Source organism: Ambystoma mexicanum, chromosome 4p (assembly GCF_040938575.1).
Source record: "Ambystoma mexicanum isolate Mex_15411 chromosome 4p, UKY_AmexF1_1, whole genome shotgun sequence".
In the NCBI taxonomy this organism is placed as follows: Eukaryota; Metazoa; Chordata; class Amphibia; order Caudata; family Ambystomatidae; genus Ambystoma; species Ambystoma mexicanum.
The window spans coordinates 685,509,304-685,528,970 of NC_090927.1; the positions used below are offsets into that span (position 1 = coordinate 685,509,304).

Sequence of the window (19,667 nt, forward strand, 5' to 3'; positions counted from 1 at the left end):
GTCCCAAAGATTTTGGGGCTCCGGGGTCTACTCGAGATACTTTCTTGTAAAGAAGAAGACAGGAGGTTGGCGTCCCATCATGGACCTGCGGCGACTGAAAAAGTACATCGAGGCTCAGAAGTTCCGGATGGTCACCCTCCAGCACATGCTGGGACAGCTAGAGGAGGACGATTTCCGGTCGTCGTTGGACTTGGAGGATGCCTACTTCCACATCCCCATTCTAAAAGGACACCGGAAGTTCCTCAGGTTCATGGTCCAAGGACGGCACTACCAGTTCAAGGCCCTCCCGTTCGGATTAAAGTTGGCACCCAGGGTATTCACCAAGTGCCCAGCACCGGTGGCGGCGTGGCTACGCCTACAAGGGATCCACGTCTTTCCCTACCTGGACGACTGGCTCATCCGAGCAAGGACAAGGGAGCTCGCCGTAAAACACACAGCGAAGACCGTCCAGCTACTCATGGACCTGGTGTTCTCCATCAACTTCCCCAAATCCCACCTGGTCCCTTCGCAGGTCGCCCTGTTTCTGGGAGCCAAGCTCGACACAGTGGCACAGCTGGCCTCGCCATCCGACGAAAGCCATCCTGGGCAAGGTGCAACGCCTGCTAGCCACGGACGTAGCCAGGGTAAGATCCATCAAATCCCTTCTCGGGATGATGTCCTCCTGCATCTATCTGGTACGCCTGTGCAGACTTTGAATGCGTCCACTGCAAGAGTTCCTCGACGCACGCTGGATCCAGGCGACGGGCAGCTTTGAGGACAGGATACCACTCAACGAGACCTTCCGACGAGCGATCCGGTGGTGGGGCACGCGCACTCATCTGACAGTGGGCGCAGACTTTCAGACCCCAGCTGACCAGGTAACGGTGACAACGAATGCCTCCCTGGAAGGGTGGGGGAGTGCATTCCGGAGATCTCCATGCGAGAGGCCTTTGGCTCCCGGAGGAAAAACCGCTTCATATCAACATTCTGGAGCTTCGCGCAGTATTTTGGGCCCTGAGGTCCTTTCTTCCGTCCCTCAGGGGCAAGGTGGTGAGGATCTTCACCGACAACACCACCACAATGTTCTACATCAGGAAGCAGGGTGGAACCAGATCCCCAGCCCTCCAAGGAAGCCCACGATCTGTGGCACTGGGCCGTCGATCAGGGGATGTTTCTGGTACCTTTTCATCTGGCAGGGATAAAGGACACCATCGCCGACTCACTCAGCAGGGAGCTGCGCTCGTGCCACGAGTGGGAGCTACGCCAGGATCAAGTGGACCGACTCTTCAGGCTGTGGGGCAGACCCCAGGTCGATCTCTTCGCGACGGCGACAAACTCCAAGTGCCAGAGGTTCGCCAGCAGGTTCCCCCAACCGAGGAGCATGGCCAATGCTTTCTCGTTCCCCTGGGACAACCTGTTCCTCTATGCTTTACCGCCGTTGCCACTGCTACTCCGGCTCGTCAACCAGTTCAAAAGGTCCCGGTGCAGGATGATCCTCGTCGCACCAGCGTGGCTGAGACAGATCTGGTTCCCGGACCTTCTGGACTTATTGGCGTCCCCACCAGTCAAACTGCCCGTGGACGCAGATCTTCTCTACAGAGAAGGAGGCGCCATTCTTCATTACGACCCGAAGTCGCTGAACTTGCCAGGCCTGGCTCCTGCAGCACTAGGGTTTGGAGGATACGATATATCGGCCGACTGCAGAGGTTCTTGCAAAGGCCAGGGCGTCCTCAACTCTCCAGTGTTACGGACACAAATGGAAGAGGTTCTCTGTCTGGTGCCGGGCACAGGAGATTAACCCTCTACGGATTACGGCCCCTCAAGTACTGCCGTACCTACTGTCGTTGGCCAAGGCTCGACTAGCTCACGCCTCCATCAAGATACATCTAGCTGCCATCTCCAGATACACCAGGACAACAGGACGGGTGTCCTTGTGGTCTCATCGCCTGGTGAAGGAATTTATGAAGGAACTATTCCACTCGTTCCCGCCAGTGAAGGCCCCGGCGTGGGAGCTCAACGTGGTGCTGACTAGGCTCATGGGGACCCCTTTCGAGCCTATGCATACGGCACCGTTGAAGTTCCTATCGTGGAAAACAGCTTTTCTTGTGGCCATCACCTCCGCACGGCGCGTGGGAGAGATTCAGGCCGTATCTTGCAAGCCTCCATACTTGACTTTTCACGACACGAGGTTGGTGCTCAGGACACATCCCTCCTTCATGGCCAAGGTGCCGTCGGACTTCCACCTCAACGAGCCCTTGGTGTTAGCAGTTTTCTTTTCGTCGCCGGCCGAGAGGACTTTGCACTCGCTGGATGTAGCTAGAGCGCTGAAGTTCTATGTGGACCGCACGAAGAGTTTTCGGAAGACGTTGCAGCCTTTTGTGAACTTTGAACCTGTGAATCAAGGGAAGGCTCTCTATTTCCAGATGGCTCTCCGGCTGTATCATGCACTGTCATCGGTTGGCAAACCGACCGCTGCCCGGCCGTCCGAAAGCCCATTTGACCAGAGCGATCGCTGCTACCGCGGCATTCTTGTCTTGTGTGCCCCTGCTAGACATCTGCAGGGCTGCTACATGGAGGTCGACGCACACCTTCACGAAATTCTACTGCGTCGATCAGGATTCCAGGGTCAGCCACGCAGTGCTGCGCAACCTGTTCGCCTGAAGGGCCTGGTGAGGAGGTAAGAGTTGCTTAATTTTGAATTTATGTATTGCTTAATGTTGAGCCTTTTGCCACCTCCCGTGGTTGTGCATGTGTGTACTGCTATGTAATCTTATATTCATGAGCATGTGAATCCATGCCAGACCCCATGCTGGAGAAGGAACAAGTTACTTACCTGTAACTGTTGTTGTCCAGCATGGGTCTGGCATGGATTCACATGCGAACCCTCTCGCCTACCCCTCTGCGGCTCTTCCCTTGGTCATACTGCCACTTTACGTGCTACTAAATCTGAAGATGGCTGCTGGAGGCGGGGCTTAGGGAGAGGGCAGTCATTGGCTATGGGCAGTATGACCCAGAGATCAGTGATTGGTTACTACTAGGAAAGACAGATCAGAAACTGATACTGATTTTTTTTTTTTTTTCTGTACCGAGGACTCCCAGCCTGACGACGGAATATTCATGAGCATGTGAATCCATGCCAGACCCATGCTGGAGAAAAACAGTTACAGGTAAGTAACTTGTTCCTTATTGGAATTTGAATGTGAAGGCAGAGCCTTGGCAGTTTTTTCATGTGCCAACTGTGTACTACCTATGGAGACAACATTGGTGAGGCCCTGTACTACCTAAACATCATTGATGTTGAGAATGTGTGAAAATCCAACTGATTTGAAACGCAAAGATCTAACGGCAGATTCTGAGAACTTATATTGAGTAACTGATGGGGCATTTACAAGCGGAGAGTAAGTTGGATTTTGTTGAATATTGGTTTCTCTCCCAAACGCTTGAGTATTTAAGAGCTGGTTGATTATATCAAGTGGAGGAATCCCTTCTTCAAGAGCATTACGCATAGATTCCTGCATATTTGAAGCAACAGGATTCCTGCACTGCAATGGTTTTGTCAATTTCATGTACAACGCAAACTGGAACACCAGATACAGACTCATTCTGTGAAAGAGGCTTACCATTAGATGAATCATTAGGTAGAATGGTAAATTTTCCTCTTCCATTTTGAATAATAGGTACATTGATAGTTAGTAGCTGGGACAGTCTCAGGAATTTTTAGTAATGTTTCCGAATAAAGCAGAGAAGCCTTTTTAGTTGGTACATCAGTAGGCTGTTTACATGCTTCATTTTGGTCAGTTAAATGGTTAGGAGAAAGACTAGATCTGTTAGAGGTTTTTTCCTTCCAGCACTCTGAAAGTAATAGGAAAGTATTTTTTGGATTTTTGGTACATCCCCTTCAGTCTTGCTCGTATTAGCGGAGCCAATCTTTAGGTCATGACGAACTGAGGTATTTGCATAGTCAGCATGCACTTCAGCAGAGACTGTTTTTAGATGACAGCCAGAAATTGGCATAGATTTGACTTATTTTCTCTTAACCTCCTGCTTGCGGTCAGCACCCAGATGTGACTGACATTCCACAGAGAGCTGAGCTATGTCAATCGCATCCTCACCGCCACTGTCGGGGATCACCAAATTTTCTTTTTTAGAATGTTTTATTTTTTCATTGGCAGAGTTGCTTTTTTTTAGCACGTTTAACGCAGCATTTTTCATTTTTGCGGAATCTTCTAGATGAGCAACCTATATAGTCAGATTCGCATTCCACAGAGCCTATGGTCCGTTTCTGATCATCCATAAGTTTGATTAGGACTGAGGGACTATCATCAGGTGTCGCCCTTTTTTCTGGCGAAAAAATAGGGATTGGTAAGTCAAGCTTATTCCTAAAATCATTTAAGGAAGAGTTGATGGTCCCTAGTTCACATTGTAACAAATCAAATGCATTTGATGGTTCAGAAGCAGAGCCTAGTATGTTAACAGGACAGGATTCTACAGATTGGGTACTTTGTTCGTGAAAGATCTTAATTTTTGCCTCTATGGGAGACTTGGTATTTAAGAAAAACCCATCTAGTGCAAGAATGAAACCTTCCATCCTGGTTACTTTGGAAACAATTGCACTCCTAGTATGTTTAATGTCTCTCAATTCTAAGTGGGGTATACTGGATTCGCTACCATTATTCTGGGAGTAGGGAATACCAGGATCAGGACTTATAAGAAGTTCCGATTCAGAAACAGCACCGCAAATGTTATTGTTTACGGTTGGGATAGGCAAGTGAGGGCTAGATGGAAGATGGGCACCATTTCCATGTGCTTTTTCTTGTGGGTCGCGATTTCTGGGAATAAGTGGGGTCAACAGGCCAACGGATAATCTAATACGAGAGTCCAGGTCAGCCAAAGCTTTAATGTCAAAATCGTTATTAAGCGAATTCCCTTCAATGGCAGAACCTGGAGACGCGATAGTTGAGGTATTATGTACCATGTTCTGTGTCAAAGTTAATATTTCCTGCATCAATATCACCATTTGGGTAGGGTGCAGTACATTTCTCATCCTCGTTGTTAGTGCTAATAGGTAGCACCATCCCTGAACATTTGCCACTTCGCAGGCCACTTGCCATCTTTTGTATGGTTTAAGGAGGTGGAAGGCAATAATACAGGCAGTTATACCAGCCTAGAACCTGGTGCCAGCAACCTTGCGATATTCAGTTTACAGTGAGGTAAGGTGGATTCAGAAAGTTAATATGAAACCACGAAGTACTACACAAATACTGATAGACCTATCACACACTGATCCTACCTTGGATCGAGTAGCGCAGACTAAAATAGAGGAATTCTATTCTAAATTCGCACACCCGAACAGCCAAACAGCCTGATGCACTTACAGGCACTTGCGGTGTGCGTGACCGAGGGTTTTCAAAATGGTATGCACCAATCAATGGGAGGTGGAGGAGGGGGGGGGGTTGCCGGCTGTTAGGGAGAATTCTCTGTTAAGGCTAATTTCCCAAACCTAGTGAGTCCCCCAGCAGCTTTGCTGGATTTTTGGTGTTTATTTTTTTCTCCTGCTAAGAGTGAGACTCTTTTTCTCCCACTCTTAGACATGATCTGAGATATCCTTTGACTTTGTAAATGTGTTTTATGAGCTATGGGGTCTTTTACTCCATAGGGTTTCATGTATTTTTGGTAAGTGTTACACAGCACCCTCAGTGCAGTAACACAGGGTTGTCCTAGTGACCCCCAAACATAGACTTCATACCCTGGGACTGACTACTGTCTCCCAGGGCATGTAAAGTCACCATTGACTTTACTAGTCTTAAATTGTGAACAGAACCAGTACAAACCATCATATTGTGGAAGTACTGGTAGGGGTAATTAGATTGCCCCTGGGTCTGTTTTTCGAGGGGGCACTGTGCAGTCCTCGAGTTTCTGGCTGGTGGCAGTGGTTACCATGCGAAATATTCCAGCGGAATGTTTCCTATGGGATTTTCCCATTCATTTTAAACGCACCACGTTTTTTGGTGCAATGTTAAAGATACCGCCAGGTTATTTAATATTTATTCCCCGGTTGGGTCTTTTTGCCAGGACTCTGTTTTAAAATGGCGTTTGTGTTCGCCTCTGTAACTCCAACCCAAGTCGAGCCCTTTGTTCCACTTTTTGGTGGGCTTCTACACAGAAGCCTCCAAAAGTGGTGCCACTCTGTCTGGGTCTACAGGATGTGTGGCAACTCAAGTCGCACTCTTGTGTGATTGGCCCAGTGGTGAGCCGCTCGGCTCACCACTTAGCATGTTTGAGTGACAGCTAGGACTGATGAATGGGGGTTTTCTGCATAAAAGCAGGGCTTTGGGGACTGAAACTTCAGAAGTCGCCACATGACCAAAGAATCCGGAGAGGGAGAAGCTGAGCTGACCTGCAACGACGACACCACGGGTGGAGCCCTGCTGAACCGTCTCACCACTTCCCAACGACAGAGAAGATCTTCATCCCGGAGAGTCTTCTTCCTCTGAACTGGTGGGGATAACCAGTTCGCCCTCTTTTTCGCCTTCCTGGATCTTGTGGTCGAATCGCCCGTGCCAAGCACCCCGCCGGCTAGATAGCCACGCTTCACCACTATCGCGACTAAAAGGGTAGTACCTTTTAACCGGGAAACTCTGCGGCTGGTTTCTTCCCTGGCAGTGCAAGGACCTCCTGCTTTCCTCCACGTCGAGATCTTCTCTTCCCCTGGACGAAGCACTGACTTGCACCCGCTGCCTGGAACAACTGCCCCCGCTGGAGCTTTCTCACCATTTCAGGTACTGTGTCCCGCCTGGTCTCCCTTGCAACAGACTGTTCAAGGTGTCCTGTAAATCCTTGACTTTCTATCCTGGGGTGACTTGGGACCTACTAACTAACTTTTCCTGAACTGATCCAACCCTTTTTGAACTATCTGCAACGACTCGTTAAAGTACTATTCAACTGTGTGATCTTGGACATATTCCGCCTTGCTCTCTCCAAGAGTGGGCCTGGCCTATGACTTTCTTGCTCCTCCGGAGACTCTGCCTTTTCTGACTTGCTCTGGTTCTCTTAAAGGGTTGGTATTGTGTATTTTCCTAATTCTGCCTTTTTCCCTCCCTTTTTAATTAACTTATTGGAGTGCCATATTAGGTTAAGCGCTCACCTCTGTCTGCAAATAAGCGGTGTTTTAACTAAGACTTGTTCAATAAGGAATCAGGGACGTATATATATATATATTGATAGTGACTGGGTTTGAATTTGCTTGCCATATTAGTGTATCTTCACAAGTGTGTTTTAAATAAATAATTCTATACTTTGATACCAAAGCTCTGGTCAGTGTTTGCTTGTGCTACTGTATTTTGGTACCTATCTTGTATACTCTATATACACTGTAACTCTTCTTGAGAGAAGTCTGGCTGCTCAGCCACAGCTACCAGGTAAATCTGGGTGGTACAGACTGCTACCAATTTGGTTTACTGCCAGCACCTGTAGTCCTAAGCCTTTTGCAGTGGTCCCTAAGGGAACTGCACAGGTTTCTGCCTAACACCGGCAGCGCCGGGGATTGTGGCTGCAAATAAGAGGTAAGCGGTGAGTGGGACCATAAAGTAACTGGCAGCACAAACACTAACTCCCGAAAATAAGCTAAGTAATGCAAACAGAAGTGAGCAGGACTATTTACTTAGTGTAGTCCAAGTAACGCGTTGCGAAATGACAGCGCTTCCTCTTGCCGACGGCGTCCTGGAAATAACTAAAGTCCAATTGCAGGAGCAGCAGCAAGTCCCAGCCAAACAGCCTGATACACTTACAGGCACTTACGGTGCTGTCTTTGTTCATCCTTGTTATTTTATTTTGAATAACTGAAGCAGAATGCTGGCAAGAACGCTGTAGTTTATGCCCTGTCAGGCAAAAAGCACAGAAATCTAAAGTTCTGTCTTGTATGCAGTCGGTTCTGAATACCCAACTGTGGGAATACAATCCTGTGAGACGCACAATCCTGTGAGACGCAGAGCTCAAAACTGTTATCACAGCTGTGCCGGGATTGTCACATTTATATCGAATGAGGCTATACGGCAGGATGTCTTGACATTGTTTTTTCATGTTCTGAAAGCATGGTTACTTATACTCTTTCAATGCATGCGCTGGTGAGGTCTCTCAACATGGACTCATGCAGTTCGTTCAGTCTGTACCCCTATGGTGAGGACGGCTGGGGTCAATCCTCACTGGCAGACTTCTTTGCCTGGTCCAGCAGCCGGCCTCTTGGGCCTAGCTATGCTTTCTCGGTTTGTCTCCTGTGCTGGATGCTGCAGGGTCCATGATTTGAAGAGCCAGCTGCGAGCGATCCACACTTGCAGGATCCTTCTGCTGTCCCTGCAGACTCGCCCATGGTGGCCACTTTGAAATCCCAGCATCTTCCTCCAGGAATCAAACTTCCTTGCCTTTGATAAACAATGAATTACAATAGTTTAATCTTCTGGCGAATGGTAATTGTGGTGCCTTGTCATTGAAAAGAAAGGTTATGGATGTGGAAGGGAGAATTAAGAGCATTTTTCTTTTTCGTTATGGTTTATTAATCCAAACTTAAACAAGTACAATAAATAAGAATACAAAATCCATAGAATACAATTTTTACACTTAGATTTCACCAGTTAAAATTACATAATTTATCTAAAAATCTACAAAGTGACGGTATCAAAGGTCTATTAAAACCCTCAAATAGCCTATTCCATAGTACAGTCCATGTCCACAAAATCCATACTAATGGACATTAAAGTGCAAAATGCACACGTGCATATTTTTTTCACAGTAAAGTATCAGGTGCTATATAGTTTCGTTAATGCCAACCTTTTGAGATGATCGGCACATTGGATCCTGAGGTAGCAAGCCAAGGCGAGGGCCAATAACTTTGAGAATAGGAAATTGTTAAATTTAAAGCACATTTAAGTTATTCAGGCCTTTGCATAAGTGAATAAAGTCAAATACGGAGAAAGTGGATTTCTTTTTCTAACAATAGTCTTGTATTCGTTGTAAAGTTTGTAGGAAACCAGACGTTCAATAGTTAATCACCAAACCAAGTCGTCAATTTTTTTTCCATTTTACCAACAACTCTGTATTTATCAGTTCATCATGGGACGCCTCAATGTAAACCAGAATATCGACCATCCTGTCAAAGAAAACGTTAGTGGAGCAAACGGACCACTTTTTATACATTTCTGCTAAGTTATCAAAGTTCCCTTAAGTTGACAAATCATTTTAGCATACAGATTGAGTTGTTTGCAAATAATCTTAGACTCCCACGAAAAAAACCCAAACTCATGTCTAATTACCGCATTGGGAATGGCCATAGGAAAGCCAAGCGCTTTTTTCCACATCCGACCTTGGATTGTATTATAAAACTACCTCAAAATCAATTTTAAAAGTTCCAACCCATAACTCGGAGGGTTCAACTTTTGCAACATAAAAACAAATCGAAGGTAACATAGCCTATGGAAAATTATTTTAATCTGTGCAATTAAAGGTACAGATCTTTATCTAAATCGCTCCTTATATTCTTTATGCTGCACAATTGGATGGTGTAACACCCACAGTAACGTAGGGTTGAAATCTGACTAAGAGCATTTTGTTATTGTGAGTCCTGCAAGTCTGAACATCTGCTCCTTTTAATAACCTTTTATAAGAGATCTGACGTATCAACTGTTGATTTTGCTTTCGTGTGTTAACCATACATTTAGATGGTTATGATCCACCTGTTTATGAATGTAAAACTTCTTTTCCTATTGAAATGCATAGTAAAGTGGCTGAAAATGCTCTGTATTTCTTCATGAACAGGTCGCGGAGGAGCGAAAATTAGAGAATTGGAAGAGATTTCGAGCTCTAAAATAAAGGTAACCTCGTATAACTAAATGAGAGAAATATATATTTGTTTATTTATATAGCGCCGAAGCCCACAGGCATCGGGGCGCGAACACTTAAACACAGATATACAAAATTAAACGGCACACTATCTTGCTACCTCAGTTCATAGAACTTATATTCATTTATTTTAAAAAAAATTGTTTTCAATGCTTTTCTGTAAGTTATGGATTTCTTCTCTTGTCTCGGGTGTATTGGCATTTCATTCCATGTCTGTGTCAATCTTCCTGGGAAGGAACGGCCTAGGCCGTTTGATCGTTTACACGGGAGACAGTATATCTGTCCCTGCTCTTTAGATCTTACATTCTGACCAGGGATGTAGTGTGTGATCTTCTCCTTCAAATAGGTGGGTGCCTGTGCGAAAAGGCAGCGATGAGTTATCGTCATTGCCTTAAAGGTGATTCTGTCCTCCGTTGCTAGCCAATGAAGCTCTTTCCTGTCTGCAGTTATGTGTTCCCTTCTTGTTTTCCTCCGGACTACTCTCACAGCGTTGTTTAGAATTGTTTTGCATCGCCTAATGCATCCCTTTGCTTGCTCCGATCCATAGAGCATTTTAATAATCTAACCTGGACAAAATTGTAGCCTTTGCAATGGTGGCACGGTTCTTTTCATCCCGGTAGGGCCTGATGTGCTTTAGTAGGCAGATGTAGTACTGACAATTTCTATTCAGGTTAGTAACCTGCTTCTCCGCACTCAATGATGCTTCTAGATATATCCCTAGTTTTTTTTTACTTTTTCAATGACTTGGATGGGTTATTCTTTGATCTGGAAGGTCTTGTATTCGGAACTTAGCTTGGCCCGTGCCTGATGTGATTAAAAAATCATCAGCTCGGTTTTGCTCCCGTTTGGCTTTCATCCAGCTCTCAATTGTGTTCTACATGGTAGCCACTCTCTTGTTGTATCTGTCATATTGTCCACTTAGTTCGACCACTGACTGTGTGTGGTCAGCATAGTTCGTAAAGTGGGCTACGATGTTGTCAAGTACTGTGCACAAACACCTAATGTATAGGTTAAACAGTAGAGTTTATTCAGAAGTGATTCGTTTTGCTGATTTCAACACTTTCAGCATTAGATTAGGCCTCACATTTGGAACAAAACGTTTGGAAATAAACTCAATTTCTTTAACAAAGTTCAAACTTATTTTTTTTATGAAGGGTAAGCGTGGTAGGGCAGTGGTAAGAGTGTTGTCACTGGGCTATATACAGGCTAGAAGAACGGTGGCTATGACCTCGAAGGCTAGCACAGGGCCCAGAATGAGTGACTGGCAGAGGGAAATGCTCAAAAGGGTGAGGGCTGAACTGGACATAGCAGCGTGGTTACACACAATGGAAGAGTAAGGGACCAGATGCAAGGTGTGGCATGAGGTGTGGGACAAACAGTTGTTATGTTACTTGGCATTTATATAGTGGCTTATATAATCAGTGGTATGACCTCAAAGCGCTGGTAGGTTGAACGCCCTCGGAAAACCGCAGTTCAGGTCAGTGTAGAGAGAGCATGTCTTAAGGTGCGTGGGTGCACCGGATATGTGTGCAGCTGGTGTGGTTTTCGGATGATAGCGATAGGTGTGGTACTGGAGATATCAGTTCATTGTGTGAAGTCTGGTGGGTGGACACGTAGACTGGGTTATGGCTGTGTTAGGCCTGAGGAACGCCTATGTGAGCAGCTAGTCGGAATGAGCTCTGCTAGCTGAGTTTTATTGGGTGATGGATGTTCATGGGGTCGTGTTTGTAGGTGAACAGCCAGGCCGAATTATTAGGGTTATAGCTGTGTTCTAGTTGAGTTATGGTGTAAAGTAGAGAGTAAGCTTAGTGATGGGATATGGTGGTTATCTGTAAGGCTCCTCAGACCAGGCACGTGAGCCGGACAGTGAGGACATACATAGGGACATACGGATGCATAGGGAGAGGGGACGATACAGGTAGAATAGGGATACAGATATACATGAGGATACTGATGTGATGCAGGCCAAAGTTTGCAGCCTCATCCAAGTGCGGCACATGCCATCATTCACATATCCATCGAGATGCGGCGCAGGGTGGGGTTCATAGCTTCATCAAGTGAGGCACACACTCATTCACATTTCAAGCTACAGGCTAGAGTCTACAGTTTCAACCAAGAGAGGTACATGGTATCCGGCCGCCCCCCCAACCCCTCCTACCCACACATCGCTGGATATTGGACGTGAGGAGCGGGTCGGGGTGTGCGGCTTCCCACCCGGCGGTGTGCATGAGGCCCCAGAGCGCCGCCCGTGGTGTCGGAGGTGAAGAAAGCGGAATCGGGTGCGACGCCACCCACACGCTCGCAATCCCGTGCAAGCCGTATTAATCTTCACAAGCTAGTAAGCAGAGGCCCCCATGCAGATTCACCCTCTCGCAGCCGTCAAAGGGGCAGAATGGTGAACGGCCATCAAGAGGCGTCCGGGAATAAAGACACTCCAGAACGCAACAGGGTGCAGGGGAGGCAGTGGCCCTCCCACAGTCCCCTCCCCACCTCCCATCCCCTACCCCCTCCTCACGGCCAGCTTTGCTCTGTCTGCCTCTTGGGATTTCAGAGGAAATTACACTGAGAATGGAGAGACGACAGTGGGCCCGGGGACTTCAGTCAAGGCTTCTAGAAGGCACAAGGTGGACGCCCCTGAAGGACCCAGCGTAACACACTGGGGCAGGCCCACGAAGATCCACGCGACTCCCTACAATTCCTGAGGTGAGCACCAATCGCACAGCGGGGCTTCATGTGGTTCGGCAGCCTTGGGGCCCGGAGGTGGTGGCCCCCCCACATCTCTCCCGAACCTCCACATAAAACCACTCGGAACCAACGCGAGCAGAGACAACCGGTCAGGAGGCCTCCCCCACCACCACCACCCCAATACGCAGTGTATCGCGGGAAGGACCGCTGGGGCCCCGCAGCCCCTGGGTCCCAAGACCGTATTGGGACCTGTACTGACTGGACCAATGGAGAGCCTGCAGAGACAATCCGGGCACACCCAAGACACCTGGGGGGATGGGTTTATTGGAATGGTGGAAGAGTAGGGAGGTGTGGGCCCCCTTGACTGGGGCATGTGACTGCCTCCTGCACTAGAGATTCCGGACTGGGGGTACTGCTCCACGGATAGGCCTAGGTTGAGCCTCCCTGAATTCCGCTCTGGGCAGGACTCTCGGAAACAGTCGACGCCCAGAGTGCTTTCTATCATAAGGGCGCAGGAGAAGATGGTGCTTGGTCTAGGAGCCCCCAGGCACTTACTGTGAGGTCGGGCGGGGTGGGGAGGCAGCCTATGGACCCAAGGGCTAAACTAGCGAAATATGCATGCAGAACGAGGACTGAATCAGGAGGCCTGAGGAAAATTGGCAGTGTCAAAGGGCAATGAAGAATCAGCCGTGACAAAAAAGGATGTTGCAGCTCTTATGGAGTAGATGAGGAATATGAGAGCGGACATTGGTGGAAGAGTGGACAAGATTACTCAAAGGATTGATAAGATGGAAGAAAGGCTCGAGGAGGTGGAACATAACCAGACTTCACTCGGCACCCTGGAGATCCGGATGGATGCTCTCCTCTTGGAGGTCGAGAGGAGAGAGGAGACACTCCTAAAAATGGACGACCTGAAAAATCGGGAGAGGTGAAACAACCTCAGAATCTTTGGGGTTCCGCAGAGAGAGGGTGAGTCAGAGATAGACCTGAGGAGAACCGTGTACGAGATCACAACTGATTTTCCACAACAACCCGGTGGAAGAAGCTAAGATCAAAAGGATCCACAGTGCAGGGAGAACAGGGGGTTTGGGGGGGTCCCCAGATCGGTCCTGGCCCGATTCCACAGTTATGACAGGCTTAAGATCCTGGAACGGGCCAGAACAAAGGGATCAGTACTATATGGTGCTTCAAGGATCACAGTATTTCAAGATCTTTCGTTGCTCACCCTCACAAGGAGACGTCTCTGCTTGCCCCTCACCAAGTGGCTCAATGAGAAGGGGGTGTGTTACAGGTGGGGGTTCCCATTCGCTCTTTCCTTTGAAGTTGAGGGCCACAAGTACTGGCTTTCCACAGCAGAAGACCTACACAAGGTCACTAGGGAGCTCACAGGCTTGGAGGAAAATCTGCACACCTTGAGAGAAAACGATGACTAGGGCCGCTGGCAATTGAAAGGTCCGAGAAGGAGACTTATTCCGGGCTCCCGGAAATATAGGAAATTGGGCACCCCGCTGGGGGCCGAGCCTTAACCCCATGTTGATCGATAGCCCAGTGAGTGGCTTTGTGGGGAGGTGGTTGGCACTTGGAAAGGGCCTCAGGGTGTGGGGACCCAGGTACTGAGATTTTGTTGATTACACAGTTATTTTCATATAACTGTTACGCCAGGGTGGTCTTCTAAATGGGGGAGAATACGGTTGGTTAGGTTGAGTATTCGGCAGGGGGGCGATGGGGTTAAGTGGTTTGGTTAGATTGGGCCTGGGGGACCAGGAGTCTTGGTGGCTCGGTTCTAGCATGGCGCCTACTCCCGGGAGGGTTTGGACGCCTGAAGGGGGGGGAGGGAGGGTGGGGGAACCATTGGTACAGGTCCTACTCCTCTGTTCAGAACTTTACAGCATAGTTCATCCTGAAGTCTGCTCCCCATTTTGGGTGGCAAGGAATGAGACTCCTAATAAGGATATCCTGATGGCATTTACTCAAGTGGTCCCCAGTGGGGACACATTGAAAGTGGGCACCCTCAATGTCCAAGGGCTTAACTCGCGCACGAAAAGGTTGCTGGTAGCAAGGGAGTTCCGGAGAGCGGGGACTTCTTCTACTGTTTCGAGGGGATTGGGTCCTCCGACGTATTCCATATCTATGACGGGTAATGTCCACAGCTGTGCTGCTTCAGAAAATCTTTGGCTCCTGCGTCGATGCGCCGTCCCCGAGGACCTCCTCTGACGGCTGACGTCACCCGATGTGATAAGTAGGACGCACAATGCCCATAGCCTCAGTTCCGTTTTTTCCGCAAATGTGTTCGCTTCGTGAATCTCGGTACGCCTCGACTTGTTGGAGTTGCTGTTTTCTATTCTCGGTTCGTTGAACCTGTTCGGTTTGTTGTGAAGACCTGTTTGTGGCGATGTCTTTCTCGTCTTCAACCCCGCGTCTGGGCTTCAAGAACTGCGGGGACTATGGGTCCAAGATGTCGGTCACGGACTCGCACAACGCCTGCCTCTGGTGCCTCGGGGAGGCCCACGATATGGACGACCGTCGACTGCCAGTCGCTCACTGCAAAGGCCTTGCGGGAACGCAAGAAGAAGCTGTCGGTAGACCAGGTGTCTAAGCCCCGGAAGTCGAGGTCTGCGGGGCTTTCGACCGATGACTCGAGGGGTGACTCCGTGTCATCGTCGGAAGTCCGGTGGGTCTCCTTCCAGGAGTCAGTCTCGCCACTCCTCTGCCTCTTCTAGGCATTCCAGGAAGCGCCAGCATAGGTCGCCTTCCCGTCCTCTTCCGAGGACTCCGCCCGTCGGCGGGTCGCTTATCCCTCCATGCAAGCAACACCGGAGGAATGGGCTTCCTTCGGGAAGCAGATTCTGGAATCGCAGGGCACCGGTCCGTCCGCGCCTCCGAGTGGGGTCGGTCGGCACCGGTCAAGAGACACCGCCCGTACGCCTTCGGGCTCGGGTGGTCGGCACGGCTCGCGGGAGAGGTCCCACTCCGACAAGGGTAGCCGTTCTCGCCATGCCCGTTCCAGGTCCAGGTCCTCGACGCACTCGACCGCGTGATCCTGTGCCGTCTTCGAAGAAGACGTCGACGTCTGTGGCGCCGAGGCCGTCGACGATTTCTCTCGAGGCTCCGCCTCCGAGGGGTTCGTCGTCGGCGCCCAGGTTGTCGAGACACGCTCGGAGCTCCGGCTTCGAGGACTGTCGACGCCGTCGATGCTGGCGGCGCTGCAGCTGATGTCGATTCGCTCGGCACCGACTCGTTCGGCGCCCTCCACGCCTTTTCTGTCGACGCTGACTCGTTCAGCGCCCTCCACGCCTTTTGAGGCGGTGGTGTCAGAGGGGCCCCCTGGCACGGGGTTTGTCCCTAGAAAGGCTATGGCTAAGGTCCGGCACTGCTTTGGTCTGCAGAGGTCTTCCTCTCCCCGCCTGGAGTACATTGCAGAGGGTGATGAAGGCTCTGATGGAGTCCTGGTTCCGGTCCCAGATGACCTTATCTCGGGGCCATAGCCAGTTTGATGACCTGAGGCAGTCACTGCATGATGCCAGTGGACTGACACCTCTCCGGAGGTTGAGTTTTGTCAGCCGGAGCCTGGCACTCATGCCGATTCTTCATATTGGCGCCTTATGTCTCGGGTTACCGAGTACTTGGGTTGGTCAGCTCCCCCAGGGGAGTTCGTTCAGGATGATCTGCCGGACATCCTTGATCTCGGTCCACCCACTGACCCGGTTTTGCCTTTTCATATGGCTCTGCAGAGAAGGGTGACGCCGGCTTGGACTGCTCCGGAGAGTCTCCCGGCAGTGGGCAAGTCTTTGTCGCGAAAATACCGTCCAGCCAGTAGCGACCCCTGCTACTTGTCTAGGCACCCCAGCCCAGAGAGTTTGGGGGTGCAGGCGGCTACGGCCCCGGCAAAGCAGGCGTCGTATCCTACCATCCCTCTGGATAGGGACGACAAACGTTTTGACGGCTGGGCGAAGAAAGTTTTTTCTTCGGGGGGGTATGGCACTTCAGGCGGCCAACTCCATATGTGCCTTGCCTCGTTTCTGTGGAACTGTGTTGCATTGGCGGCTGATCATATTCCCGAAGGGGACGAACGGGATGGTTTCCTTGCTATGGTTCAGGATGGCAAGGATGCTATGTGTGAGGCCGTTCAGTCGGGTTTGGACTTGGCGGATTGTGTTAGCCGGTCCATGGCGGCGAGCACCGTAATGCGCAGGTTTGCGTGGTTGCGGAAGTCTGGGTTCGCTCCTGATGTGCAGTCCCGGCTCCTCAACATGCCTTTTGACGGTGAACACCTTTTTGGCAGCAAGGCTGACGAGAGCCTTGAGAGGTTGCAGACCTCTAAAGCTGCAGCGAAGTCGTTCTGGCGCTGCAGTTCGCCAACCTCTGCCTTTTCGTCCTAGGGGACAGCAATGGAGGGGTGGTTCCTTTCGCTATTACTCGTCCTTCAGTAAAGTGAGGGGAGCTAGCAGTCAAAGAGGCCATTGTAAGAGTACCAGAGGTGGAAACAAAGGTACTCAAGGTGCCAAGGCCGCTCGGGCAGTTGCCTCTTTGCCCTCAGGCAACGCCGCAGCCGCTACCACTCAGTCATGAGGCCTGGTCCCATGGTTCGCCGGTTGGGGGGGAAGGCTGGCGCAGCATCTTATAGAGTGGCAAGCCATTACTTCGGATGTGTGGGTTCTGGAGATCATAACCCACGGCTACTGTCTTCCTTTTCGGCAGAGGCCTCACGACAATCCACCAGGGAACCTCTCTTTGCAGAGTCCGGATCCGCTCCTTGCGCAGCAAATTCAAGCCCTGCTGGCGAAAGGCGCCATAGAACTGGTGCCTGTAGCGGAGAGGAACAAGGGATGGTATTCCCCTTATTTTTTGATTTCGAAAAAAGACGGGGGGATTGAGACCCATCATGGACTTGTGCGGTTTGAACAAACTCCTCAGGAAGGACAAGTTCAAGATGGTGACTCTTTCTCAAGTCCTCCAGGCCCTTCAACTTCAGGACTGGTTGGTGTCTCTCGACCTCAAGGATGCTTACTTCCATGTGCCGATCCATCCCAAGCCCAAGAAGTACCTGAGGTTCGCGGTTGGAGCCTCGCACTTTCAGTTTCGGGTCCTGCCATTCGGATTGACCTCCGCCCCGAGGGTTTTCACCAAGCTCATGGTGGTGGAGGCAGCGCATCTCAGGAAAGGGGGATTCACGTCTACCCCTACCTGGATGATTGGTTGATCAGGGGGAGCTCTCCCGAGCACGTCCTGGATCATCTGTCGGTCACCTGCCACTCCACTCATAGGCTGGGCTTTCCTCAATTAAAAGAAGTCCCATTTGACACCAACGCAGCGGCTCCAGTACATCGGAGCAGTGCTCAACACGTCCCTGGGGCAGTGTTTTCCTCCTCGGGTGAGGGCTCTTCACATTCAGCAGATGGTGCAGAAGTTTCAGTTTGCCCAGTATCTCCCAGCGTCCAAGTTCTTGAGACTGGTCAGCCTCATGGCCTCATGGCATCCTGCATCCTTCTGGTGCCAGAGGCTCGTCTGCGGATGAGATCTTTGCAGTGGGCACTCAAGCTCCAGTGGTCTCAGTCCTCCGGCAGGCTGTCGGACCCTGTTCAGGTGCCGCCCTTGGTAGCCCGGGACCTTCTGTGGTGGGCCGTCGAGGGCAATCTGATGAAGGGGGGGGGGGGGCCCATTTTGGCTGCCCTGGCCGGAGGTGACGATCGTGACGGATGCATCCCTCACGGGATGGTGAGCTCATGCCAACGTGTTGACAGTCAGCGGTCATTGGTCTCCGTCGGAGTCCAGACTCCATATCAATCTGTTGGAGCTGAGGGCCGTCGGGCTAGCCCTGAGGGCTTTTCTGCCGACTGCACGGAAAGAGTGTCCTGATTCTAACGGACAACACGGTGGCCATGGACTACCTCAACAAAAAGGGGGGGGGGGCAGGGTCACTTCCGCTGTGCAAGGAGGCGATGCAGCTCGAATTCTGGGCCATCCAGCAGGAAGTTTCGATCTTGGCTGTTCATCTGGCCGGAGACAACAACGAGACGGCGGACGCTCTGAGCAGGCAGAGCTCGATCTCTCACGAGTGGGAGCTGGCTCAGGAGATTCTCCTGGAGATCTTCGCCCTTTGGGGGACCCCTCAAGTGAATCTCTTCGCCTCCAGTGTCAACCGGAAGTGCGAAATGTTTTGCTCGCGGGAATTTCTTCCAAAAGGAGCTTTAGGCGTCGTGTTCGTGGTGGAGTGGTCATTCCCACTGCTGTACGCGTTTCCTCCGGTCCCCGTCATCCCGCAAGTTCTGCGGAGGTTACGGAGGTTCGGTTCCCGGATGATCCTCATTGCTCCGGCGTGGGCTCGGAGGACGTGGTACCCGGACCTTTTAGACTTGTCCATCTGCCCTCTACGTCGTCTTCCCTACCGAGACGATCTGCTCTCACAGGAGGGGAGATCAGGTTCTCCATCCAGAGGTCAGATCCCTCAAACTTCACGCTTGGCTTCTGAAAGGTTGAGGTATAAGGATTGGGACCTCCCTGAAGACGTGATGGAGGTGTTGCTCTCGGCCAGGCGGCCGGCAACAAAGTCTCTGTACCGTTGCCGTTGGAGAAAGTTCTGCGACTGGTGCAGAGTTCAGAATGTGGATCCTTTTGAATGTGACATTCCCATGGTTCTCTTTTTTGCTTTCTTTGGCCCACAGGGGCTTGCAAGTGGGGACCATTAAAGGTTACCTGGCGGCGCTGTCCATATTTAAGCGCTCGTCTGAAGAGTGTTCCTATTTTACGATTCCTTTAATTTCGCAGTTTTTGAAAGGGTTCACTAATGTGTTCCCTCCGTCACCTTTTTTGGTGCCAGATTGGGATTTGAACCTTGTTCTTAAGTTTCTTATGGGTGCTCCGTTTGAGCCTTTACATTCTTGCCCTTTGAGGCTGTTGACTCTGAAAACTGTGTTTTTGGTTGCGGTTACTTCCGCTTGCAGAATGAGTGAGTTACAGGCACTTTCAGTTAAGCCACCCTTCACTGTGTTTCATAAGAACAGGGTTGTCCTTAGAGTTCGTCCTTCTTTTCTTCCGAAGGTGGTTTCGGAATTTCATTTGAGCCAGAAGGTTGTTCTTCCGGCGTTCTATCCTCCTCCACATCCTAGTAAAGA

General features: G+C 50.2%; 1 protein-coding gene across 1 annotated transcript in view; it reads left to right on the forward strand.

The window, feature by feature from the left end:
- Positions 1-19,667, forward strand: part of LOC138453414 (probable ATP-dependent RNA helicase DDX53) — a 2,019,656-nt gene that overhangs the window by 167,182 nt on the left and 1,832,807 nt on the right. Inside the window, exon 2 of the mRNA XM_069606246.1 lies at positions 9,787-9,842. Within this exon, the coding sequence (XP_069462347.1) occupies positions 9,787-9,842 (56 nt within the window). The remainder of the gene's footprint in view (positions 1-9,786; positions 9,843-19,667) is intronic.